Source organism: Magnolia sinica, chromosome 13 (assembly GCF_029962835.1).
Source record: "Magnolia sinica isolate HGM2019 chromosome 13, MsV1, whole genome shotgun sequence".
In the NCBI taxonomy this organism is placed as follows: domain Eukaryota; kingdom Viridiplantae; phylum Streptophyta; class Magnoliopsida; order Magnoliales; family Magnoliaceae; genus Magnolia; species Magnolia sinica.
Genome location: NC_080585.1, coordinates 38615569 through 38641986, shown reverse-complemented (window position 1 = coordinate 38641986; position 26418 = coordinate 38615569). Strand labels below are relative to the sequence as shown.

The 26418-nt window shown below is 39.8% G+C and overlaps 2 protein-coding genes across 2 annotated transcripts; both read right to left on the bottom strand.

Annotated features, from left to right (window-relative positions):
• Positions 1-652: 652 nt before the first annotated feature.
• On the bottom strand, positions 653-9320 carry LOC131224108 (endoglucanase 14-like). Its single transcript, XM_058219661.1, has 6 exons — positions 9126-9320; positions 7243-7656; positions 6470-6556; positions 6187-6339; positions 4359-4640; positions 653-970 (listed from the first exon to the last, which is right to left on the bottom strand). Exons 1-6 carry the CDS (start codon positions 9318-9320, stop codon positions 653-655), a joined length of 1449 nt encoding a protein of 482 aa, XP_058075644.1.
• Positions 9321-14742: 5422 nt separating this feature from the next.
• Positions 14743-25167, bottom strand: LOC131224106 (endoglucanase 14-like). Its single transcript, XM_058219660.1, has 6 exons — positions 25009-25167; positions 19146-19559; positions 18315-18401; positions 18031-18183; positions 16060-16341; positions 14743-15060 (listed from the first exon to the last, which is right to left on the bottom strand). Exons 1-6 carry the CDS (start codon positions 25165-25167, stop codon positions 14743-14745), a joined length of 1413 nt encoding a protein of 470 aa, XP_058075643.1.
• Positions 25168-26418: the final 1251 nt, after the last annotated feature.

Below are 26418 nucleotides of genomic sequence, written 5' to 3'. Positions count from 1 at the left end.
AGTCAAGGGAGGGGCGAGAATGACGGACCTGTAGATGGGTAGCAAGATCTGCAGAATCAGTTGGTAGGATGGGAATCCTCTGAGTTTGAGGGAAACAGGCTTTCAACCACCATTTAACTTTGAAGAAAATATCCTGAGCAGAAATGACGCGCGGCTGTCATACCTTGCATCGTTCTTGGCATTCCATATCTCCCAAAGCAAGAAGGAAGGGGCCAAACGAAGCACTGTGGGGTGCATTTGAGAGGGAAAGATCTCTACCACCACCATAGGAGCCTGCCTTGAACGTGTTGTGGTGTGAAAGGAAAACTCTGAAAAGTCCAGCATGCAGTTCACCTGATTATTTCACCTATCAATTTACGATTCCTCATGGGATTAACGGTGCAGATTTAATTGAATCTGCAAGTGGGCCTCTAATATGATTTCTTCACTATTCAATTCACCTATGCATCCAATCACAGCCTTTATCTCAACAAAGAAAAACAAAAATGCTGACTATATATTTCTTCTTCTTCTTCTTTTTTTATCGATTTCTTATTTAATCCAAGTGACAGAGATGCATGTGTCCTTGGAATGGTTACATTGATGTCAATGGCTGACAATGACCTAAAACAAGAAAAAGAAAAAAAGAAAAATCCAACCCCATTAAGAAAATTCAGGCAAGCCCAGCTAGTACACCAACAAAGGGTGCAGTGGTGACTGTGGCCGGCTCAGCCTGTTGAAAATTAGACCTCAAGTCGATGTAGGCATCGTTAGCATCCGGACCACCGACGATCGCACCATCTAACACGTTCGGATTAGGCGCATTTTTGTTGAACCAAATTTTGAAACCATCTTGGCACGATACAGGGGTGCCGTCCTTCTTTATGGACACGATCGATGAGGCCCTGTGATGGACTTGCAATGGATAAGCAGACCCAAACCCTACCATGTAACTAATATGTCTCGGGTTTGCGCCAAGAATATAATCCACCTGCGCACACCAAAACCCGTAAATTAACCTTCACTGTATTAGTTAGTGCACTTAGTTCATGAGTTTTTTTTTTTTTAAATTTCTTAATAAAAATTTTTAATTTTCTTATAATAAAATATTTTTTTATTTGTTAAGATGTATATATGTTGAAATCTCTCTGTACCTCCACAATCTTTTGTCTCTTCTATATATTTCAGTTATTTTCAAAGAAATAAACAAGTAATAATTTCCACCCTTTAAGCAGAATTTTCATGAGATTATGGATTCCTCAACCTTGGGGTGGCTCATGCTGGGTATCTTGCACACCTAGAGCCATGTGATTGGAACGTTCTTGCGATATATCCACCCTGTCCATCAGATGTGCTGCCTTATTTTCAGATCGGAATTCAAAAATCATGAATATCCAAAGCTCAGGTGGACCACATGATAGGAAAAGATTGAGATGTGATGCTGACAATCACTTTTCTGTAGGAGCTAGTGTTTCGATGTAATCCAATTCATTCATCTGGTGTGCACCATCAAGACGAAACAATTACCCAAAAATCACACTACTCCCAAAATAAGGTGGGTCATATTATGTTAATTTAGAGGCTTTTTTGGTATAGTTTTTTGGGCTGGCCCACACTAAGGGTTGATTCAGCCTATTTTTGAAATCAAGGCTAACAAGGGGGAGATGCACCTGATGGACTGGGTGGAAAGGATAAGTAATTTGTAAGGGTGCCCCGGATTATAGTTTATAAGGCATCCACTCAATATGGCCCCTCCACTTAATTAGGTGATCAGAGCCGCTGATTGTTTGTGTATCCGGAAGTATAGGAGTCCCTTCTATTGGATGATCCAGTGGGCCCAACTTCTGCTCTCAAGTGGACACTAAAATGGGAGTGATATTGATTCCTACTCAATGAGCAAAAATCATAAATTGGATGGTTAGACTGTCCAATTACTTCACTGTGGCCAACCCACAGTGGACCCACTTTTCTTTTCTTTTTTAAATTTTTTTTAAATTTTTTTAACACATGCACACACACCCCACGCACACCGTGGGATTTCACCACTGGTGGGTACTCGAACCCTTGACCCGGTGTTGAAACTCCTGGGAGTCTACCACCCTGGTAAGAGTAAGGACCCACCTTATGGACGGTTCCAATTGCTAATCATCTGGGGTGGGGCAATGTACAATGGATCTTTGGAGGGAGCATCATAAATTATTGAAGTATCATGTCTTTCACGGTACATAAAATATTCTATAGAGAGATTGGCTAGAACAAGATAATAGTCTCAAGATAACAATTTCATATAGTGCTGTGGACCACTAGAAAGGTCCAATGAAAAAAACCTAATCACCTGAATGAGTAATGCCATGGAGGTGATTAATTAGCTTCTATACACAAAAAAATAATAATAATAAAATAAAAATAAAATAAAATAAAATAAATCCCTGTGAGGTCCACCATGATATGTGTATGACATCCGCCCAGTAGTTGTCCACCAACTCATGTTAGGAGGTGAACCGGTGAATGGAAACTCAAGTTAGACATACCACAGCCAACAATCGGTATGAGAACACCCACCATTGAAACATTTCTGGCCCACCATGATGCTTACATGCCATTGAAGCCCTTCTTAATTTGAGTACAACCATGATGAAGATAAAATCAATATCAGCCACATGAAACATTGGCGGGTATTAGGAAGGTTTCAACAGTGTGCTATCCTTACTGTTTCCTTAGTGCGTCCCACTTGAGCTTTAGATTAGCCTGATTTTTGGAATCCTGTTTTAACATGACCCAACCCTTCAAATCATCGACCATGTGGATATTTAAGCCCTTACACATGCAGAACGGTCCATGATCTGATATTGGTGAAAATGGTCACACTTGCATGAAAGAGGAATGCTACCATGATTGGTTCCTGGTAGATGAGGGAGCTGTTGCCTGGGTAACATCTTCGTGGGTGTTACCCTTACCGTGTGGGGCCCACCTTGATGAATGTAGGATATATCTACCTCATCCATACATTTTCTCTACTTATTCTATGAAGTTATTCCATAACCTAAGCAGATCCAAATCTCCTATGGACCATACCACTGTGAGGTGAATTACCATTAAAAGCTTTTTGTAGGCCCTAGAAGCTTTGGTTCAAGCTGATATTTGTAATTTCCCTACATCCAGATCTTTTTGACCTTAGCAACGGATTGGATGGAAAATAAATATTACGGATTTTCTTAAAATAGGTCTTGTGAAGTTTTTAATGGCAAGAGTTCAATCACCACGGTTTCCTGTGGTGTGGTCCATCTAAGATCTGGATCTACTTAAATTTTGGTAGCATGTCCTAAAATGAGCTGGAAAAACAGACCGATGGCATTGATATATAACACATTATCAAGGTGGGCCCCACAGTAAGGGTAACACCCACTAATGTGTTACCCGGGTAAGATGAAGGATGCATTTTGCATGCACACAGGTAAAAGTGGGGTACATTGGACTGCCAAATATTTTTGTATTATTTTATTATTGTAAATGAGACATTGGAAAATCCCAGTTTTCAAAAACAAAAATTTCATTAACTTCATCAAAGCTAGAGTTTTCAAAACCATAATAACCCTAACAAAAATTACTAATTTCTTCTCCTTCATGAACAGATCTATGATTGGACTTTAGGTGGTGCTGAAAGATTGTACATTAGGGATTTTAGAAAGTATGGTTTACTGATACAAAACTTTAATATGATAGGATTAATTATGGATGTTCCATACACAGTCCTTCTGATTGGAAGATCCTAGCCATAGAATTTTGGACACTTATCTATGGAAATAGGACCACTGATTTTTATTATTATTATTTTTTTCATTATTAATCATCCATTAAACACCCGTCAATTTGATGTTCAGATAACGAAATAAGCTTATGTTTTGATTCATAATACATCTAAACTGGAACATAAATTGGACAGTTTAATCTACTACTTGCATGCCACATATGCAATTTCTAAGAAAAATTTAAAGTGCGTGCGTATCATCCATCACACTCTGCCAGACTATCAAAGTTTTTCTCTTAAGATTTCCATATAAGATTTTATGGTCATCGGTCAGATTCACGAGGCGGCCCACAAATTGTGTGCGTTTGGTTGCACTAAATTGTAGAAGGAAATTGCGGTGTATGTATGGTTTACATGTATTGTATGTATTGATGTAACTCTATCTACATATACTATGCATATGGCATCACATCTTTCTAGACAAATTTCATGATACTCCTAATTAGACCGCAAATAATGAAATATCATGATATTTGGTGCAACCAAACGAACCCATTTCATCAATACTATGTGTGGCAATTATTATTATTATTATTGTTTTTTGTATACATGTAACAGAAGAATTAATTACCTGTGATTGTGCGAATGTGATTAGCTCCCCCGGCTGGACTAGGCCGGCTTGGCATTGGAGACTGGAACGGGTCGCAGTTAGATATTTAGAATATGCAGTGATGAGGAGAAGGGCGGAGGTTGTGTACTGGAGATCATTCCATGGAAGAAAATAAAGTAGGCCGCCGGGCGTTTTCCTAACGTTGTTGCTCCCTTTCTGAATGCATGAGCAAATGAACTGCTCGGCGCTGTTTTTGTACTGCGCCCACACTCCATCCTTCCCTACCTTCCCCTCCAAGACCAGCTGAAATCACACAAGCATATACATAAATACATTATGCATATACCTACATACATACATCATTATCATAGCCTTATACTAACTATTTAAGTCCACATATAGACATATAATCATGCACCCATCTAAGCTTTATTCTAATTAATTGAGGTCAGCTAGCTACATGAAATCTCTTATCCCATTCCACTTTATTAAATGTCATGCCTTCAGTTATTAAGTCTTTTCTTACCACCACTGCCATGTCAATTTGGGCCTTTTAAACATATAAATTAATAAAATGAATTAACTGTCCACACACATCCCTTAGTTAGTACATAAAATACAACCGTGGCTTCAAGCATGATGAATTGGCTTAAGCAATGTTTAAAATATTCTGATTTAGGAAATAAATTGATGAATTTTCCTCTAAAAAAGACAAATAGAATTATTGATTTGATTTTATTTTTTTTTTTAAAGAGAAAAGCTCCAGTGATCTTATAGTGCTCCTAGTGGCATTGGGACACTTAGACACTTCAATCAATTGATCTAGACTGTTCATTAGGTCCAACCCACATTTCATGGGTTACTCTGCAAATATTTCACCAATCTTACAATAGCCTTTAATATAGACGGCTAAGATTGTTTACATGAAAATAGGTCCAACAAAAACTTTGATCCATCTATTTTTTGGGACTATCATAGATTGCTAATTATTTTAAAGAATAACTTCTGTTAGACAATCCTAAAACTTCCATCCTTGGTTTCGAGAAATGATGGCTAAAATAAGGCCAAATCAAGGATGGCTTGGATCCATCAGTGTGATTTTTGCATGGTGGGGTCCATGAAATGTGTTATGGACTTGGTGGATAGTTTAGATAAATGGATTGGATTCTCCAAATGGACAGTTTAGATCGATTGATTGGACTCTCCAAGTGATCTGGTGCAACTAGGAGCACTATAACTTAAATCATCAACGGTTTTTTTTTTTTTTTCCCTGAAAATTCTTCAGTATATAAAAAGTTGTTTGAGCATTTTTTACGTAGTCAAATGCGCTGACCAAATGACTTAGTTTAAGTCAACTTCGTTGACCAGTTGACTAAATTTTTGTCAAAAACGTTGACGAGCTGAAGCTGCACTTCCCTTCTTCTCCAGACCGTTCATCTATTAGTTCCTATATTAAATGGTCACTCATTAGAGATCTGACTGTCCATGCAAAAGTGTCTTAGAAAGAAGGGTACGGTAGAGGAATTTCTAACACGCCTTTGTCTATGGACGGTGAGGACCTTCATTTAGTAGAAGTTCACTGGGTGGGCCATCCTGTTCCTCCTATATTTATTCATTTTTTAAAGATTAAAAAAAATCCATATACGCATCTCCTTAAGTTATACTGACCGTTTATTGTCCTTGACACAAATAATGTGTGGCCCACCAACTCAGCAGGAAGTGATATCTACATTTGACGATTGTCCAATCAAAGATCGAACGTTTATGATCATCATTTTCAATCTAAAATCTAAGTAAATGATTCATTTAGGGAGGACAATCTTATGTGTCTGTTCGAAATATGGCCCACCTTCGCAACCAGTGTCTGAGCTCCTACAAATTTATCATCCCATGAGAATTCCGATCGGGTGCCGCCAATGTCACCGGCTTTAGCCAGGTAATCTAAGTAAGCTTGATCGTTCGTGGCCCGGTGGAGCCATGCAGCTGCCCACAACAATTCATCCTGTTACAGAAACCATTCAGAATTTCAGTTTTCTTCAGAAAAAACGTTCCGTTTGGTTATTTAAAGATCAATGTAGGTAGATCAAGCAATGCAACAATGAAGTGGCAACAAAAAAACATGTTTTTCTTACGTCGAAACCACTGCTAGAGTAGAAATTTGTTACGACCGGTATGCTGTTCTGGTAAAGTCCGGGATGATTGCGGCCAAAATCGAACAGCTGCAACCGAAAAGTTAGAAGACCTTAATCCATAATTAGAGCTTTACAAAGCCAATCTAGTATTAAAATTCTTGATACAAGATTCAGCATATGGATATCAATGGGATTATCAGCGTAGTAGTTCTCAAATTCAGTGACTCAGCTGGACTTGAAATTATCGAGTCAACCTGATTCGGCCTGAAATCCAGCTGAGTCACTTTGAAACTAACTGGGTTTTCAATTAGTACAAGTGGGGCCCATTTTCCAGTAATCTACACCATTGATATGAGGGAGCTCACTCTGGATAGCCCATGCACCAAATTTACCTCAGGTTGGTAGAATCTAGCTACAAAACATTTTAACTACTTTAGGTTGAAAATCAATCACAGCTGTATTTTATTTTTCCTTTTCCCACCTATTTAGTGGATGAGCCATCCACATTGCAGCCCATCGAATAGATGGTCTGTAACACTTATATTAGGTGGGCCCCACAAAATCATCAATTTAAGCCATTGAATAGATGATCTGTAACACTCTATTAGGTGGGCCTCACAAAATCATTTATTGAAGTCATATTATTAAATTACTGTCACTAAGCATACTAATGGGGCTCATTATAGTTGTGAACTTCGAAGATAGGTCTATAATCACCAAACCATGCCCCACCTATACAGACATTAGGCTAGTGTATTGTGTAAGTAAAAAACCTGCTTTGCATGGTTCAAAAGTGTGGCTGAATAGGTTGGGTTGGAATTTTGGAATGCTATGGATGCTGCTGCCATGGCAGCTGCAGTTTCTCCGGCAAGGTCGGCCCCCGGTTTGGTGTTGTCGATCCTGTAAGATGTCCTAGGTGTGGTCATGTCCTCAGGCCTCTCCCAGCAATTGTGATCGGAGTTGCCATCGCCAACTTCACCATACAAGACATCGGGCTCTGGATGAGCATCAATCAAGTAGTCCGTGCCCCATTTGACGGCGTCCAATGCATGGGACAGCTCATTCTTCGCAGCTAGCTGGTTCCCGAACTCGACCGCACTCCATGCAAGCAGTGTCACAGTGAAGGCCATCGGGAACCCGAACTTCACGTTGTCTCCGGCGTCATAGTAACCACCTACCAGATTCACCTGTGCCACAACACACAAAATAAGTTCAAAAAATAATTTTATGAATTCACTTTCTATTGATTTTTATTGAATCTGGGTCCATTTTTTCGGACCATTTAAAAATCAAGTCAGGTTTGGGTCCATCAGTTTGTTCCAATACAGAATGGGTTTGGTCTGGTTCATGTGGGGTCCAAAATCTTCTACTCCGTTAAAGTCGGATCCGATCGGGGCCCAATAATTTTAGTATAAATTATTCTAGCTAGGGAATGAATTTTTCTAAGTCAAAAGCACCCTTCTACATAGCATGCATGTATCAAAGTGCCCTTATTTGGGTGGGCTCCTTTACCATGTAGATGTCCTTATTTGACCGAAGCTTACTTGAACCTGACACACAAGGCCCAGATACCCAATGGGCACTCGAAGAATACCCCAATCTAATTAAATCTGGGTCTAGGTCTTCAAGAGAAGACAAGGGCCCAGCAAGACCCGAACCCATTCGGACCGGGTACATGTACTAGTACTCCAACTCAAGCTATGTGGGCCCACCCTATTGTATGTATTTTATCAACGCTGTCCATCCATTTTTTTAGCTTATTTTAAGGCATGAGCCTAAAAATAATGCAAATACAAAGCTAAGTAGGCCACACCACATAAAAAAGTGGGGATTGAACACCCACCTTTGAAAACTTCTCGGGGCTATAGAAGTTTTGGATCAGGCTTATATTTGTGATTTCCCTTTTGGCAAATAAAATATCATGGTGGGCACTAGGAAGTTGTCAATGGTGGGAATTCAATCCCCACTGTTTTCCGTAGTGTGGTCTACTTTGAGCTTTGGATCTGCATAATTTTTAGACTCATGTCCTCAAATAAGCTGGAAAAATGGATGGACAGTGCGGATAAAATACATGCATCAAGGTGGCCCCACAAAGCTTATGCCACTGAAATTGCTCCCATGGCATATTATAACTCAAATTAAACCGTCTGAATTGTGCAACCCGCTGTCTATATGTCAGAGTTCCCCGCCCCCCCCAAAAAAAAAAAAAAAGAAGATATATTGCTTTAACCATTCTAACTTTTGATTCACGGAACTGGACCAAGGAAATAGGACCGTTGGATATTTTTCATTTTCAACCGTCAAAATATATCTACCAATATGATACTTTATATACACACACACACATGCATGCATGAGGGTGTGGACACCCTCCCTCATGCATATGTTAGAATTATATCAAGTTATATTGTTAATGCATTACATATATAGATACATCACATATCATTCCTGAAAATTTTTAAAATTAAAATTATGCTCCAATTATTCAGCTTTAATTACCTTTGACCAAAAAAAAAAAAAGATTTTAGTATGATGAGTATACTATTACGGACAAAAATAGATGAGCAGCTTAAAAGAAATAAAAATAAAAACAAAGAAGAAGAAGAAGAAACAGCAGCAGCTAAGTTTATTAGTTGTCCTTGTGTAGCTAGCTTACGTGGCCATCGCCTCCGTCCGTAAGAGCCGAATTGGCTCGCCATTGCACTCTTTGGTTGGGTGGCAATTTTCCTGACCTTTGAGCTTCAAAATACAATAAGGACTTTGTAAGTGCATCTCCATAATTAAAGGCAGCAAAGCTCTGTTGCAAGAGAAACGGTAAAAACAGCCCCAAACACAAGAAATTGGAAGCCATTAAGAAAAAGAAGAGAAAATCTATATTTCAATATAAAAGGAGCCTCTTTGCTCAAGGGCCTGTTTTAGCCTCTACCTGGTCTTTGGACTTCGAAATGCTATGTATTTATAAATGCATTTTTAAGCCACAAATAGTCCTGTATTAATGGAGGCGGATTGCGTACTGAGTAACTCAGTAGGCTTAGCATACTGAGTAAACTCCGTGGGGTCCATTATAATTTATGTATTTTATCCAATCCGTCCATACATTTTACCAGATGATTTTAGGGCTTTATGCCAAAAATGAAGCATATAAAAAGCTAAAATGGACCACACCACAGGAAACACTGTGAATTGAATGTTCACCGTTGAAAATTTCTTAGGTGCCATAGAAGTTTTGGATCAAGCTTATGTTTGTATTTCCATTCATCCATGTTTTTGTGATCTTATGAGAAGGTTGGATGACCAAAAACATCACTATGGGGCCTAGCAAGGTTTCAACGGTGGAAATCATTATTTCCACTGTTTCCTGTGGTATGGTCCACTTGAGCTCTGGATAAGCTTCAATTTTGGGATCAACCCCTAAAATGAGCTGAAAAAACTGATGGACGGTGTGGATAAACTGCATGCACTCATTTTGGGCCCAACTGAGTTTACTCAGTACGATAAGAGGGGCAATCCTATTTCCGTATTAATTACTCATTCATGTACGAACAGCTATACTCCTGCCCCATTATCTATTTTTTCATCTTGGGTCATTTGGTATTTACTATATCCCCACATGCACTTCTAGCTAGTACACATTGCACATGTGCCAACCTGGTATATGTATGTGAAATCTGACCCGTGCATGAAATGGGCGCATTTATAGATGGCCTGATGCCAAATTCAGGCAGATCAGCTCATTTTAGTCCCATTTGATGTGGACCACTGGGAAGTCCTTTTAAACTGTAAATCATTTTTGTAAAGTGTCTAACGAGCAAACCTGGGTGATTTTTACATAAGGTGATTTACAAGATGAGACCCACCTTTTATTTTTTTTCCACGTTCCCACACACTCAGGCCATAGTGGAATTTCACAACCTATGGATACTCGAACCCTTGACCGGGTGTTGAAACTCCTAGGAGTCTACTACTGGAGCAAGAGCAAGCAAGGATCCACCTTCTGCATGAGCCAGATGCCACACACATGCGTCAGGTCGATATATGTGCTTCATAGATGTGTGCCCAAGCTTGTATATAATATACACCATGCACTATCCATGAAGTTTCTAACACTACAGCGACGTTCACATGCCACTAGAGCACAGGTGCGGGAGATCCATCAGATGGGCTAGATCTAGCCTACAAATGTGGCCGCTTCTCTCTCTGCAGGTGGGCCACGATGTACAAGGTAAAAAAACGTATGAACGGCTGCCGAAGAAGTTTTTGACACCTACTTTCATTGTGAGGGAGTGCAATAGTTTCACGTTGGAAGTTTGAAACAGGGTGGACCCAACTGATGAAAGGCTCGGATCTTGCACAAGTGTACCATACTGTCATCTTGCTTGTGTCTAGATGGCCAATGCTCCACACGCGCGTGTGCCCACTCTTTATCTCGTATCTTCTTCTTTTTTTTCTTTTTTCTTTTTTCTTTTTTTTTTTTTTTTTTTTCATTTTGGGATATGTGATTTTTGTACTGTAATCAGGGAATTTTTACCACAAAATTCCTCAAGGCATTGGATTTTACTAAATAGTGCCTCCAAATCTATACTCCGAGGCAAGGCATTTTAAGATGAGAACTTATATTACTGCCCTCCTTGGTTTTTAATTTACAACAGAGTGCAAAATCAAAACTTTTAAGGCTCTAGTGGTATCTGTCTCACATCTAACCCATTCAGAAAATGCATACTCACATTATTAATGGACCAACTAAAAATTATAGCAAATCCAATTTTAAGGTCGGCCAATCAATAAAAATTAATGTACACCATTCAAAATATCCTAATTCAAGTGTAGCTCATCTGATGATTTATCTGACCTATAATTTTTCCGTGTTATCAACATAGTGTTTTGTATACATTTAAATGTGGACCCCACAAGTCTTGAGTTTCAAGAGTATTTTAAATAAAATAATTGAATAAGTGCATTTTTGTGATTCATCGATAAAGCACGGAGATGTAATTTCTTATCATCAAGGCATTAAATATAAATTCCTTAGGAATTTTTTGTAAAAATCCCTGGTAATTATATATGGAGGAATAATCAAGTGGTTCAAGTTTACCGTGCAGAAAGTTTCAATTGGTGGTGGAATGCTCCAGGACTTGCCAAATTTGTTCGTGGAGAACTTTGTGAAGGAATGGATGCATCTCCATTTCTCTACAGTGTTTGGCAAAAATCAAGGAAGTCATGGAGGTGGTTATTCCTAAAGTTCAGGGTTCAGCTGTCATTCAAGGATTTGCTTTTGTTATGATGAGGCCAGAAGAAGAGAGGGTTTCAGCGATAGAGGGTACGAAGGGAGTGGTGTATGCGGGAAAGGAGATGTGTCCAAAAGGCTCTCCGTGGACCGGGCTCCTCGAGTTGGGAGGGTCGACACAGAACTTGAAGGTTAAAGGTAAGACCATGGCTTAAATTAAGGGTGGGGACAAAGCATTCGAAGAGGATGGAGAAGGAGGGTGTGTTGATTTTAATCACAGTGCAGAAAAGTCTTAGTTCAACCAAATTAGACGTTGAATTCTCAGATGCACATTGTCCACTTTTACACGTTTTGGTTCGACCGAATGGTTGTGAGTCGGTTTCTGTCAATCCAACCAAAGGTCCCATCGGTCCGACCGGTAGAATGCGTAAGTGCGGATTTTATTTCCTAATTAGGGTTAGAGAACTTGAGAGTATTGAAATGAAGATTTTGAAACCTAGCATGAATACTCAAGGTTTAAAGGGAAGGCTAAGGTTTCTACTATAAGTTGTTCCATTTCTCATAAATTTCTTCTGATTATAGTTGATTAATCATTATTTTGTGTCGTATTTTTTTCTGCAAGGAATTTTCACATTAAATATTGTGTGTTCTCTAAGTTTGCTTGTATATTTTTATTCTCCATTACTTGTTCGGCTCAATCTGAGTTTGCTTCCACGCCCAACAAATGTAACAACCTACAATTTTGGGTGTGTTTACCCGTATGTGAGTATGTGCAGAAATATTCACTTGAATGAATCTCTCATCCGAAAGTGCCAGGGGCCCATATTCATCTTGCCCCCATGTAAGGCTAGGCGTAGATTTAATGGATTATGTCCACTTCCGTTCGAAATTTTTTTGGTCCATCTGAATCAAGAATAGGCCTGCAGCCTGCTCTACATCAGGCCCCTTCTAATCAAAGGAGGGAATGGCGTTTGGCTTTGTTGGCTGTTCTTTGGTGCATATGGATTGAAAGTTATGGTAGATGCTTCAAGGATGAGAGTGGTACCGTTGGATCCACCATCAGAATAGTGTTTCCCAGAATTAGGGAGTGCTTATGTAATTCGTGAGGGTTTGTTTTCTCTACTTCTTATTGCTGCTATTTTTGTTCTTGCTTTAGTTCTTAATAAAATCTTAATTTTTTGAAAAAAAAAAAGGCCCAGCCGCAGATGTTTAGAACCATCTGATTGCTGTTAGTTTTGCCCAGCAGCAGAAGAAAAGGGACTGAGACTAATGGACGGTTCAGGTACGTGATGTGAATTCCATCGAGCCCAATTGCAACCATGCGCATGAGAAAGTTTCCATATAGCTGACCCATCATATCATTACTTAGATATAATCCATGTATTTAGATATGTTCATTAACATCATAGATTACAAACCATTGTCTCACACATGTGCTGGTTTGGCATGTGTGTAGTCTAGGGCTGGCAATAGGCATGACCTGAGTTGTCTTGGGTTGGATTTTGAGTAGGGCTGTCATGGACTGGGATAGCCCATTTCGCTTTTGGGCATACCCCTTAGGCTAGGCGTAGGCTGGACTATCTTGGCTCGTCATGGGCCCAGATCGAGTAGAACCATCCAAGACGGGCTTGGATAAAGCTTAGCCCTAAAAAAGCATGTTGACATTGGTAGGCAAAGGTGGGCACGATCCAACTCGATTTGAGCAACTCAACTCGTCTGACTCGTTCATATCCGACTCGACCCAAACCGAATGGGTGAGTCAGTCCGAACCAAGTCGGCTTCGCCCAATCTAAACTCAAACCGAGTCGAGTTCGAGTTACTCAGTAACTCGACCCGACTCGACCCAAAACTCAATCCAATTAGACTCAACTCGATCCGAAACCCAATTCGACCTAACCCTCTAACCCTACCCGACGCACCCTACCCTGACCCGATCCCAAACTCTCTCTTTCCCTCTCTCATCCTTCTCTTTTTCCAAGCCCGGCAACCACCCACCACCATCACCCTCACCCTCCTCCTCCTCCTCCTCTCTCTCCTCTCCACTCCCTCCCTCCCTCGTCCTCCTCCTCTTCCAAGCCCCAGCAACCACCCACCACCATCACCCTCATCCTCTCTCTCCTCTCAACTCCCTCCCTCCCTCATCTCTCAATCCGACTCGATGCCAACTCAACCTGACTCGGTACTTCTGACTAGTCGAACTTGGTCAGATCAGTCCAGGCCAGACTGAACTCGGATCGAGTTAGGCATGCTGGACTTGACCTCGAGTCGGATCGAGTTCGGGTCAGGCCTATTTCAAAACCAAATCAAGTCGAGTCAGTCCTAACTCGGTCCGACTCGACTCGATGCCCAGCTCTACTAGTAGGGCCCCTTTGGGTCACCCTATATAATTGAGTTTATTGAGACTGGGCCCAGCCCAGCCTATCGACGACCTTTCTCTTTGTGGAAAGGTGCATGAGAAAAGAGCGCATAACGGGGTGCAAATACACAAACATTCATTGGTGGGCCCCACCCATTAGCCCAAACATTGTCTCAGACCATTTATCAAGTGGCTGCAAATCTACAAGGAATCAATGGTCAGGATGAAAAGTTGCCAACTATGGAATCCTATGCTCGGGTGTGTTCACCTGATGAATGGGGCGGGGCAAATTTTAGTGCATGGAAAATGTAGTGAGTGGACCGTTGTTTAATGAACTCCCCAACGTACATGTACTACATAGGATCATATGGGCCATTTGCGTTTGGCCACTTAACAATTTCGCACCCATCGATTTACTATTAATCCTCGGGGGTTTAACGGTGTAGATTTAAGACAATCTGCAAGTGAATCGAAGTGGGCCTCTGATGTGATTTGTTCACTATTCAATTTACCTATGCATCCAAACACAGCCTTGATCTCAACAAAGAAAAACAAAAATACTAAGTATTTCTTCTTCTTGTTTCCTCATTTTTTCTTGATTTCTTATTCAATCCAAATGACAGATACATTGATGTCAATGGCTAACTATAAGCTAAAAACAAGAAAAAGAAAATCTAATCACATTGATAAAACTCAGGCGAGCCGAGCTAGTACACCGACAAAGGGTGCAGTGGTGACGGTGGCCGGCTCAGCCTGTTGAAAACTAGACCTCGAGTCGGTGTAGCCATCATTATCATCCGGACCACCGACAATCGCACCATCCAAAACATTCGGATTGGGCGCATTTTTGTTGAACCAGTTTTTGAAACCATCTTGGCATGACACAGGGGTGCGGTCCTTCTTTATGGACACAATTGACGCCGCCCTGTGATGGACTTGCAATGGATAAGCAGGCCCAAACCCGACCATGTAACTAATTCGTTTCGGGTTTGTGCCCAGAATATAATCCACCTACACACATCAAAAGTTGTAATTTAACATTAGTTAGTGCACTTAGTATATGGGTCTTTAAATGGTTTTTTATTTTTTATTTGTAATTATTTTTGTTAGAGTAGATTTTGATAACTTTCTTATATTAAAATATCTTTAGAGAGAAACCTCGAATCCACAATGGAAATGAGAAAGATAAAAAATAATTTCTAAAAAATTAGAAACCTATTTGGCTCAACCTTGTTATACTCCTAATTATTCTAAGCACTTTTCATGTTGGACGCAGCTTCTGAAGCCCAAGGAATGAATAGATATAACCAAACTAAAACTTACTATAAATAGGAAAAGTGAAATTATAACAGGAATTCGACTGTCACATTGATGGTATTTTGCAAATTCAGCGTGGGCAACCTGGCAGAGTGGGGTTGGGTGGCTAAAGTAGCTTGTCCTACCCTAAAATCACATATGGTACATCCAATAACTCATTCTGGTTTGTGAGATACGTCCATTTTAAGTTCTGACGGCTCGGATCACTTTTCTTGTCAACCGGGCCTTTTCTGATCCATATTGGCCATGATAAGCGTCGGCAACCAGCTCTACAGCATTTTCTAAGTAATTTGAAGTGCATGTGTATCAACCATTACACTACCTCAATATCAAAGTTTTTCTCTTAGGATATTCATGTGAGATTTATGGTTATGGAGGGGGTTCAGGCATCGTAGCAAAAGAAAAATCTTCAAGAAAAGTGACTATAATACTTTTGGGTGGCGCATTGTATACATATATCCTACATATAATCATTATGTATGGCGGTCACTATGTATATATGTAACTGTATATGCATCTAACATGCATAAGGCATCGCATGTTTCTAAATTAGATTGAAAAATAATGAAATATATATCATGATATTTGGTGCAACCAAATTAACCCTCATATGTGGAAAATATTGTTAATATATTTTTCTTTATTCTTTCATTTTTTACTTTTGTGTATATGTATGATAGTAGATTCAATCACCTGTGATTGGGCGAATGTGATTATCTTCCGGGGCTGGACAAGACCGGCTTGGCACTGGAGACAGGAACGGGTTGCAGTTAGATACTTAGAATATGTGGTGATGACGAGAAGGGCGGAGGTTGTGTATTGAAGACCATTCCATGGATGCCAATAAAGTAGGCCACCCGGCGTTCTCCTAACGTTGCTGCTCCCTTTCTGAATGCACGAACAAATGAACTGTTCGGCGCTGTTTTTGTACTGTGCCCACACTCCATCCTTTCTTACCTTTCCCTCCAAGACCAGCTGCAATCAAACAAACACATACATAAATACATTATACATATACATATACATACATACATATATCATTGTCTACACGTAAACATATCAGCATCATCTATTTTTTTTTTTTTAAATTAATTGTGTTCGAATACATGCATTCTCTCCTCTCATTCCACTCTATTAAAGGCCATACATTTAATTCAACTATAGGTTATTAAGTCTTTTCTTATTACCTCAGTTTTCGGGGTGTCACTGGGCCGGGCTCGGGGGCATGCCCAACAGCTCAGTCTGAAACAGATTAAAATCTGGGTTGAAACCTACCCAGGCCTGGCCTGTTGACAGCCCTAACTACTAGTTTGGGCCTTTCACAGACACATGTAAATTAATAAAATGAATTAACTGTCCACTCACACATCTTACATGTGGTAAAATAATATACAGCCGTGGCTCCTCGCAGGATGAATTGGTTTTGAGCAATGTTAAAAATATTCTGATTTAGGAAACAAATTGATGAATTTTCCTCTTAAAAAGAGAAATATAATAATTTTGTTGAAGTTTTCTTTTTCTTTTTATTATTTTTTATTTTCCTTTGAAGAGAAAAGCTTCAGTGCTCTTATAGTGCTCCTAGTGGCATTGGGACACTTAGACACTTCAATTAATTGATCTAGACCACACATTTCATGTGTTACTCTGGAAATACTTCACCAATCAGACAATAGCCTTTAATTTGGACGGCGAAGATTATTTACACGAAAATTGGTCCAACAAAAACTTAGATCCATCTAGTTGTTTGGAACCATCATAGATTGCTAATGACTTTAAAGAATTAATTCTGTTAGACCTAGCTAGAAATCCCATCCTTGTTTTTGAAAAATGATGGCTAAAATATAAGCCCAAATCAAGGATGGATGGATAGTAAAATCAGTGTGATTTTTTCATGGTGGCCCATGAATTTGTTATGCACTTAGTGGATGTTTTAGTTCAATGGATTGGATTCTCCAAGTGGACAGTTTAGATGGACTGATTGAACTCTCCTAGTGACCTGATGCAACTAGAAGCACTATAACTTACAGTGCTCCAACAAGCACCGAATCACTTTTCTTTAAATAATCAAAGGTTTGTTTTTTTTCTGAAAATTAATGAATACTCTTTCAGCAAAGGTATAAAAAGTGGGTTGAGTAGTTTTGACTTAAGTCAAAAGCGCTGATCAATTGACTAAGTTTAAGTCAAATACGTTGACTAACAGAAGCAGCACTCCACTCTTCTCCAGACCGTTCATCTATTAGAAAGAAACGTCCAGTAAAGGAATTTCTAATATTAAGCCTTTGTCTATGGGTGGTGAGGACCTTAATTTAGTGAGTGGGCCATACACCATGACACCTTCTAGATGAAGGGTCCAGATCAAAGTTGTGCAAGCTTCCCATGGACAAACCTTTCTAGCATTCCTGTTCCTCCAATATTCATTCAGTTTTCTAAAGAACAAAAAAAAGATCCATCTAAGCATCTACTTAAGTTATACAGACCGTTTATCGCCCTTGAAACAAATAATGTGGGGCCCACTAACTCATCAGGAAGTGATCTCCACATTTGGAGACCATCCAATCAAAGATCAAGCGGTGCGAATTGTCATTTTCAATCTAAAATCTACGTAAATGATTCATTTATGCAGGAAATGCAATCTTCTATGTCCGTTCAAATTATGGCCCGCACCTTCGCAACGAGTGTCTGAGCTCCTACGAACTTGTCGTCCCAGGAGAATTCCGATCGGGTGCCGCCGGTGTTACCAGCTTTAGCCAGGTAATCTAAGTAAGCTGGATTGTTCGTGGCCCGGTGGAGCCATGCAGCTGCCCACAACAATTCATCCTGTTACAGAAAAATCATTCATAATTTCAGTTTTCATCGAAAAAACATTCAGTTCAGTTATTTAAAGATCATTGTAAGCAGATCAAGCAGTGAAATGACTGAGTGGCAACAGAAAAGCATGTTTTTCTTACGTTGAAACCGCTACTAGAATAGAAGTTAGACGCGACCGGGATGCTGTTCTGGTAAAGTCCGGCATGATTGCGACCGAAATTGAACAGCTGTAATCAAAAGTTAGAAGACCATAATCACAATTAGAGCTTTACAAAAGCCAATCTGGGATTAAAATTCTTGATCGATGATTTGGCGTATGGATGTCAATGGGATGATTGGCCTAGTTCTCAAACTCAGTAACTCAGTGTACTCAAAACTATCGAGTCAACTCGACTCGGCCTGAAATCCAGCTGAGTCACTTTGAAACTTTCTGGGTTTTCAGTTCATACAAGTGGGACCCATTTTCCAGTAATCTATACTGTTGATCTGATCAGGTAGCTCACTCTGAATTGCTCATGCACCAAAAATTCCTCAGGGTGGTAGAATCTAGCTACAAAATATTTTGTCTACTTTAAGTTGAAAATCAATCACAGCTGTATTTTATTTTTCCTTTTCCCATCTATTTAGTGCATGACCCATCCACATCAAAGCCTATCGAATCGATGGTCTGTAGGATCTCTTAGGTGGGGCCCCATATGATTATCAGTTTAGATCATATCATTAGATTATTATGATTGAGCATACTAGTGGGCCCATATGATCATCAGTTTAGATTATACCATTAGATTATTATATTTGAGAATACTAGTGGGTCCCACATGATTATCAGTTTAGATCATATCATTAGATTATTATGATTGAGCACACTAGTGGGCCCCATTATAACTGTGATCTTTGCAGATAGGTCGGAATGACTGGACCATACCCCACCTGTAAAGACAATAGGGTGGTGCATTGTGTAAGTTAAAAACCTGCTTTGCGTGGGTTAAAAGAGTGGCTGCATAGGTTGAGTTGGAACTATGGAATGCTATGGAGGCTGCAGCCATGGCAGCTGCAGTTTCTCCAGCGAGGTCGGCGCCCGGTTTGGTGTTGTCGATCCTGTAAGACGTCCTGGGTGTGGTCATGTCCTCAGGCCTCTCCCAGCAATTGTGATCAGAGTAGCCATCGCCAACTTCACCATACAAGACGTTGGGCTTTGGATGAGCGTTGATCAAGTAGTCCGTGCCCCATTTGATGGCGTCCAACGTATGGTGTAACTCATTCTTCGCAGCTAGCTGCTTACGGAACTCAACCGCACTCCATGAAAGCAGTGTCATGGTGAAGGCCATTGGAAACCCGAACTTGACGTTGTCTCCGGCGTCATAGTAACCACCCACCAGATTCACCTGTGCCACAACACAAAATAAGTTCAAAATAATAATTTTATGATTTCTATTCTATTGATTTTTAAGGAGTCTGGGTCCATTTTTTTGAACCATTTAAAAATCAAGTCAGGTCTAGGTCCACGAGTTTGTTTCAAATACAAAATTGGGTTGGTCTGGTTCCTGTGGTCGGGTCCAAAATCTTCTACCCATTTAAAGTCGGATCTGACAAGGTACCATTAAAGTTACTAATGATATTAGTATATATAAATTATTCTAGGGAGAATGAAATTTTCTAAGCCACGAGCAGTTCAAATGGTAAGAAAGCCCATCTAAACAGCATGCATGTATTAACCTGCCACGCGTGGGTAGTATTTAATCCATCAGTTGGGTGGGCCTTAGTTTACTCGACCCGAGCCTCACTTGAACCTGATACAAACCAAGGGCCAGATATCCAATGGGCAGCCGAAGAGTACCCGAATCCAATTAAATCTGGGTCTATGTCTTCAAAAGAAGATAAGGACCCGGCAAGACCCGGACCAATTCAACTCGGTTATGGGTACTCCAAGACCCGACCTAAGAGGCTGCTGTAAAAGAAAACGGCTCACTGTAATTGATGGGTTTTATCCACGCTGTCCATATATTTTCTCAGTTTATTTTAGTGAATTAAACCAAAAATGAGACAGATCCAAGGATCAAGTGGACCACACGATGGGGATTGACCGGCCACCATTAAAAACTTGTTTGGAGACACAGAAGTTTTGGATCAAGTTGATATTTATGTTTTTCCTTCATCCAAGTCTATATTACCTTATGAACGGTTTAGATGGAAAATAAACATCACGGTGGCCCATAGGAAGGTTTCATCTGTGGTTGTGATTATCACCACTGCTTTCTCTGGTGTGGTCCACTTGAGTTTTGAATCTGCGTCATTTTTTTGATCATATCCTAAAATAATCTGAAAAAAATAATGGACGGCATGGATAAGACCCATACATCATGGTGGTCCCCATAGAGCCGCCCGTCTGGACGGATTATGTCCAAGCGGGACAGCACGAAATCCGCTTCCCTATCAGCCGTTCAACTCAACCTGAATCCTGCTTTTACCGGCATCGCGTTCGTGAAATAGGGAGCGGAGTGTGGCACCCACCGTAGGGATATCCCTATGGCATTGGCACGCAGTGGCCCAAGATCTGTGGAGCTCACCGTGATACGTGTATTTTATCCATGCCGTGCATCCGTTTTTCCAGCACATTTTAGGGTATGAGCCTAAGAATAATGCAGATCCAAAGCTGAATTGGACCACACCACAGAAAACAGTGGAGATTGAACACCAACGGTTGAAAACTTCTTAAGATGAAAGAAGTTATGGATTAAGATTATATTTATGTTTCTCCTTCATCCAAGTGTGTGTGACCTATGAACAGGTTGGATGGCAAATAAACATTAGTGAGCCGTAGGAAGTTTTTAATATGGCCGTTCAATCACCAATGTTTTCCCATGGTAGGTACACCCGTGATTTAGAAAATTCGATGGATGGAGTGGATAAAGCACATATATATGATGATGGACCACGAAGCACCGTCTCCTAGCCGAAATCTCTCATCGTATCGTACTGAGTAAACTCAGTTGGGCCCACCTTAAAAGCATGTGGTCTGTCCATGCTTTCCATCCGTTTTTCCACCTAATTTAAGGGGTTGAGCTCAAAATTGAAAAATATCCAAAGATCAAGTGGATCATTCCACAGGAAAACAGCGGGGATAATGATTTCCACTGTTGAAACCTTGCTAGGCCCACAGTGATGTTTCTTTGTCATCCAACCTGTTCATGAGATCATACAGACATGGGTTAACAAAGAACACAAATATAAGTTTGATCCCAAACTTCGGTGGCCCCAAAGAAATTTTTAATGGTAGAAGTTCAAGTCAACTGTTTCCTGTGGTGTGGTCCATTGGAATATTGTATATGCCTCATTTTTGAGCTCAAGCTCTTAAATTATATGGCTAGATGGATGGACGGGGCAGATAAAATATATAAATCTTGGTGGACCTTACAAAGTTTCCTCATGCGCGCAGAGTGAGTTACTAGCTACGCAATCCGCTTCCCCTATAGCCACCTCGCTGCTGGCAGGCGTTAGCATGCAATACGCATCCAAAAAAATAAAAATATGATAGTGATATAATACCCAGGGAGTAGATGAAGCTTGATACGCAGGCACCCTGAAATTATTACTGTGGCATATAATAACTGAAATTAGACCGTCTTAATTGTACAACCCATTGTCTATAAGTCAGTGTCCAAAAAACAAATTGTTTTAACTATTCAAAGAATTTGTTTGTTGAAATAGGACCGTTGGATATTTTTTATTTTTAACTATCAAAATATATCCATCAACCTGATATTTGATAATCAAATTTCTAGGTGCCTGTGTACTGTGCTTCACATAATGCCAGAGTATCAGAGTTTTCTCTAAAATACCATTACTTTTTTCGGAGTTTTCACCACAAAATTAGAAAACGTATTTTACCAAATATTACCGGAACCAATATCTCCGGTAGAGGTTTTAAGGAGGAGAAATTACATTTCTACCATCTTTTTTTTTTCTTTTTTTTTATAATTTTTAATTTTTATTATCTTTTACACGCACACCCTAATATCATACACACCGCATGGTACCCCAAACCATGACTTCAGTTTTGAAACATAAGGGCCTGTTTGGGAGCGTGGATTCTAAACCCCCTGGATTCGGAACTCCTGGAATTGAAATCCTCACCTAGATTGAGAATCAACTTTAATTCAAAAGTAGTTATTCATAGTATATTTTAAGGGGTTTGAATTTAATTATTAAATCAACTTTAATATCTCTAATTAGTGATGTTATGTAATTTTTGACACACAATGGTTGTAATAAGCCCGCTGAATATATATTTTGCCAAAAAATGATGAAATTCCAAGTCTCGGATGGGCCACAAGCACAAGATCACGTCCGAGCGACTAACCAACGATTTTTAGTTGTTGATTTACATGGACAATGCTTGTATGGTGTTACTCATCTTATTAAAGTAATTATGGTGATGCAATTGATAATCTAATTACTTTAGGACATCATTAGCGGGCCATATGTCCAATAGATTAATAGTCTAGTGATACACATGTTACACATGCAACTATGGGAATGATTTTAGATGTAAGCCAAGGTCTCACTTTGGATTTCAAACCCCCTGGTTGATGGATTTGAAACCCCCTTAATTTGAATTACCTCAAAATCAAACGACCCCTAAGAGAAGTACACATCAAAGATTAAAAGAAAAAGAAGCCTCTAAAAGTTGTCTCCCAACTTGTCTCACACTCAACCCACACACCAACACTATTATTATTATTATTAGATGAATCAAAAATATGATAGATCTAATCACAAGGTGGACTAATTCATAAAAAGTATTGCATAACATTCAATATCTCCCAATTCAAGTAGTGTAGACATCGAATGACCTGATTGACTTGATGTTTTGTTCGTGTTATTCTCCCTGTGTGGCACATACGTTTGATGGATTGGATGTTATACACCCATCACATGGGCCTTACAAGTATTTGAGTTTGACAACTTTTAAACAAAAATTAAATTAAATTAAGGCATTTTTGTAAAGCATGGATTCTTTAGAAAGTTTGCAGTAAAAATCACTTATTTTTAAGAGCAAGGATGAAAAAGAAAATCATTTCCTATATATATATATGAACAAGAAATAAAAATGGATTATAAGATAGAAGTATTGTAAGCCATCATTTCTCAAAAAGAGAAGGGGTTGCCTAGAAACACCTGCACTGCTATTTGCAACAAAGCACTTTTCTAGCCATAAGTTCATTAAGATAATTGTCTTTTACTTTTCTCACTGTGTATTTTGTGGCTAGAAAAGACTTGGACCATAAATAATGGTACTCGTGCTTATCGGTGATTAGTTCTCTTGAGAAAGGATCACATAAATATACTAATACATTTTTGTGCTGCGAGGTATGACAACATCAAGAAGACATTCCATACCCATTAACCTAATCTTTATAAAAGAGGGTTTCACACAGTAATTTCCATGCCACAGTACCTATGGATGTAGCGGGTTTGCATGCATGCATGGCTCATAAGTAGATGCTCTCCCAACATTGAAGTCATGGGTTGAGGTGCCCATGTGGGTGTGCGCACGCAAAAAAGTATAAAGAAAGAAATATTGGAGGGAAAGAGAGAAAACATGGACGAGGTAAACTTTGAATAAAAGAGATGCAATGAGTGGACACCCTCATGCATATAGCTAGCAAATATTAGAATTTTATCAACTTACAAGTTGATGCATCACATGCAGGGTAATATCGTTCCTTACAATTTTTTAAATTGAAAATATGCTTTTTATTATGCTTTAATTACCTTTCGAAAATTATAATTATATATATATAGAGAGAGAGAGAGAGAGAGAGAGAGGAACGCACACCTGCACGCCTTCTTAGGTGAGCACTCATGAGCATCTTTGCACAAGTGTCTTAGACACTTAATCTGAATGGTCCATGTGATGCGGCACCCCTTGAAAATCTGTGGACCTAATTTCCAGCCTGATAAAAAATTCTAGTAGGCCATAGTAAATACAAATACAAATCAAGAGAGGAAACTATTTCCTTTATCCATGGCCTACCAAAGTTTTTTATCAGGCTGAAAGTTGGACTTTAAAGTTTCAAGGGGTGCCGCATCACGTGGACCGTTCAGATTTCATGCATAAGACACGTGTCCAAAGGTGCTCACCTCAGAAGGTGCGCAGGTGAGTATTCCTCTCTCTCTCTCTCTCTCTCTCTCTCTCTCTCTCTCTCTCTCTCTCTCTCTCTCTCTCTCTCTCTCTCTCTATATAAAGCTAAGTTTCTAGGAAATCGGATTGCCTACTGAGTTACTCGTACGCTTTTATTGTACTTAGTAAACTCAGTTGGGCCCACCGTGAATGTTTGTGTGTTATTCACGCCATCCATCCATTTTTACGGTTCATTTTACTGGTTGACCCAAAAATTGAAACATGCCCAAAGCTCAAGTGGACCACACCACAGGAAACAGTAGAAATAATGACTTCCATCGTTGAAACCTTGGTAGGGCCCACAGTGATGTTTATTTGTCATCCAACCTGTTCATAAGATCATACAGAGATGGATGAAGGGCAAACATAAGTAACAGATGGATCCAAAACTTCTGTGGCCCCCAAGAAATTTTCGCCGGTATAATTTCAATTCACACCGTTTCCAGTGGTGAGGTCCACTTGAGATTTGGATATACTTCGTTTTTTGGCCGGAGCCCTAAAATTATCTGTTAAAATGGATGGACGGAGTGGAAAAAAGATATGTAAATCATGGTGGACCCTACAGAGTTGACTCAGTACGCTTAGCGTGCTGAGTTACCCAGTACGCAATCCGCGTCCGTTTTCTAGCTGTCCTTGTATGGCTAGCTTACATGGTCATCACGTCCGTCCGCAAGAGCCGAATCAGCCCGCCATTGCACTCTTTGGTTGTGTGGCAATCTTCCTGACCTTTGAGCTTCAAAATACAATAAGGACTTTGTAAGGGCATCTCTATAGTTAAAGGCAGCAAAGTTCGGTTGCAAGAGAAGCATTGAAAACAACCCCAAACACAAGAGATTGGAAGCCATATATGAAGAAAAAGAAGGAAAAAATCTATATTTCAATATAAAAGGAGCCTCTTTGTTCAAGGGCCTGTTGTATCCTCTCCGTGGTGTTTGGACTTTGAAATGCTATGTATTTATAACTGCATTTTGAAGCCACAAATGGCATATAATATTTCATGCATGGAAAGCTATACACTGCCCTCATTTTCCTTCTCTTTTTTTCTTGGGTCATTTGGTATTTACTGTATGCTAATTGCATCAGCCCCACATTCACTTTTACACGTGGCACATTTGCCAACCTGCCGTATGTATGTAAAATCTAACCCGTGCATAAAATGGGCGCATTCTCAAGATGTCCTGATGCAAAATTCAGGCAGGTCAACTCATTGTAGACCCATTAGATTTGGACCATTGGGAAATCCTTTTAAACCGTCCATCATTTTCGTAAAGTGTTGGATTGCCCAATTAGCTGACCTTGGGTGATTTTTACATGAGGTGATCTACAAGATGAGATCCACCTTATGCATGGGCCAGATGCCATACATATATGCCAGATTAGTATGTGTACTTCATAGATGTGTGCCCAAGCTTGTATATAAATATACACCATACACAATCCGTGAAGTTTAGTAAGCCCACACGCAGTTCACATGCTAATAGAGCACACGTGCTGGAGATCCATCAGATAGGCAACATTTTTAGATCTTCAAGCCTACAAATGTGGGCTCTCCCCTCTGAAGGTGGGCCACAAGCTACAAAGTATATAAAAAAACTATGGATGGCTGCCGAAGAAGTTTTTGACATCTGCTTTTCTTTTTTTTTGGTACGGTGAGTGCAATGCTCTCATTTTCAGGCCAGAGAGTTGAAAGAGGGTGGGCCCAACTGATGAAAGGCTCGGATCTCGTACACATGTACCATACTGTCATCCTGCTTGTGTGTGTAGATGGACAATGCTCCACACGCGTGTGCCCTTTCTTTCTTTCTGTCGTTCCTTTTTTATCAATTTTGGTATATGTAATTTCTGTGTTGTGATTAGGCATTTCTGCCACAGATTTTCCAAGGGATCTATGATTTACCAATTACTGCCTCCAAGAGATTAGAAATTACTTGGAGGGGCTTTTCAAGGGATAAAATTACAAAAATACCCTCATATTTTATTTATTTATAGAAATAGTGAATTTCAAAGACTTGTGAGGCACACATGGCACGCGTATAACATCCAGCCCGTTAAACATATGC

Excerpts from the sequence above, each read along its gene's own strand:
- LOC131224108 (XM_058219661.1), bottom strand. The coding sequence starts at position 9,320 with ATGGCTTCCAATTTCTTGTGTTTGGGGCTGTTTTTACCGTTTCTCTTG. Across the intron at positions 6,557-7,242 it reads TTTTGAACCATGCAAAGCAG|CTGTTCGATTTTGGCCGCAA; the intron begins GTTTTTTACTTA and ends TTTCGGTTGCAG. Across the intron at positions 6,340-6,469 it reads ACTCTAGCAGTGGTTTCGAC|GATGAATTGTTGTGGGCAGC; the intron begins GTAAGAAAAACA and ends TTTCTGTAACAG.
- LOC131224106 (XM_058219660.1), bottom strand. The coding sequence starts at position 25,167 with ATGCTTCTCTTGCAACCGAACTTTGCTGCCTTTAACTATAGAGATGCC. Across the intron at positions 18,184-18,314 it reads ATTCTAGTAGCGGTTTCAAC|GATGAATTGTTGTGGGCAGC; the intron begins GTAAGAAAAACA and ends TTTCTGTAACAG. Across the intron at positions 15,061-16,059 it reads TCACATTCGCCCAATCACAG|GTGGATTATATTCTGGGCAC; the intron begins GTGATTGAATCT and ends TGATGTGTGTAG.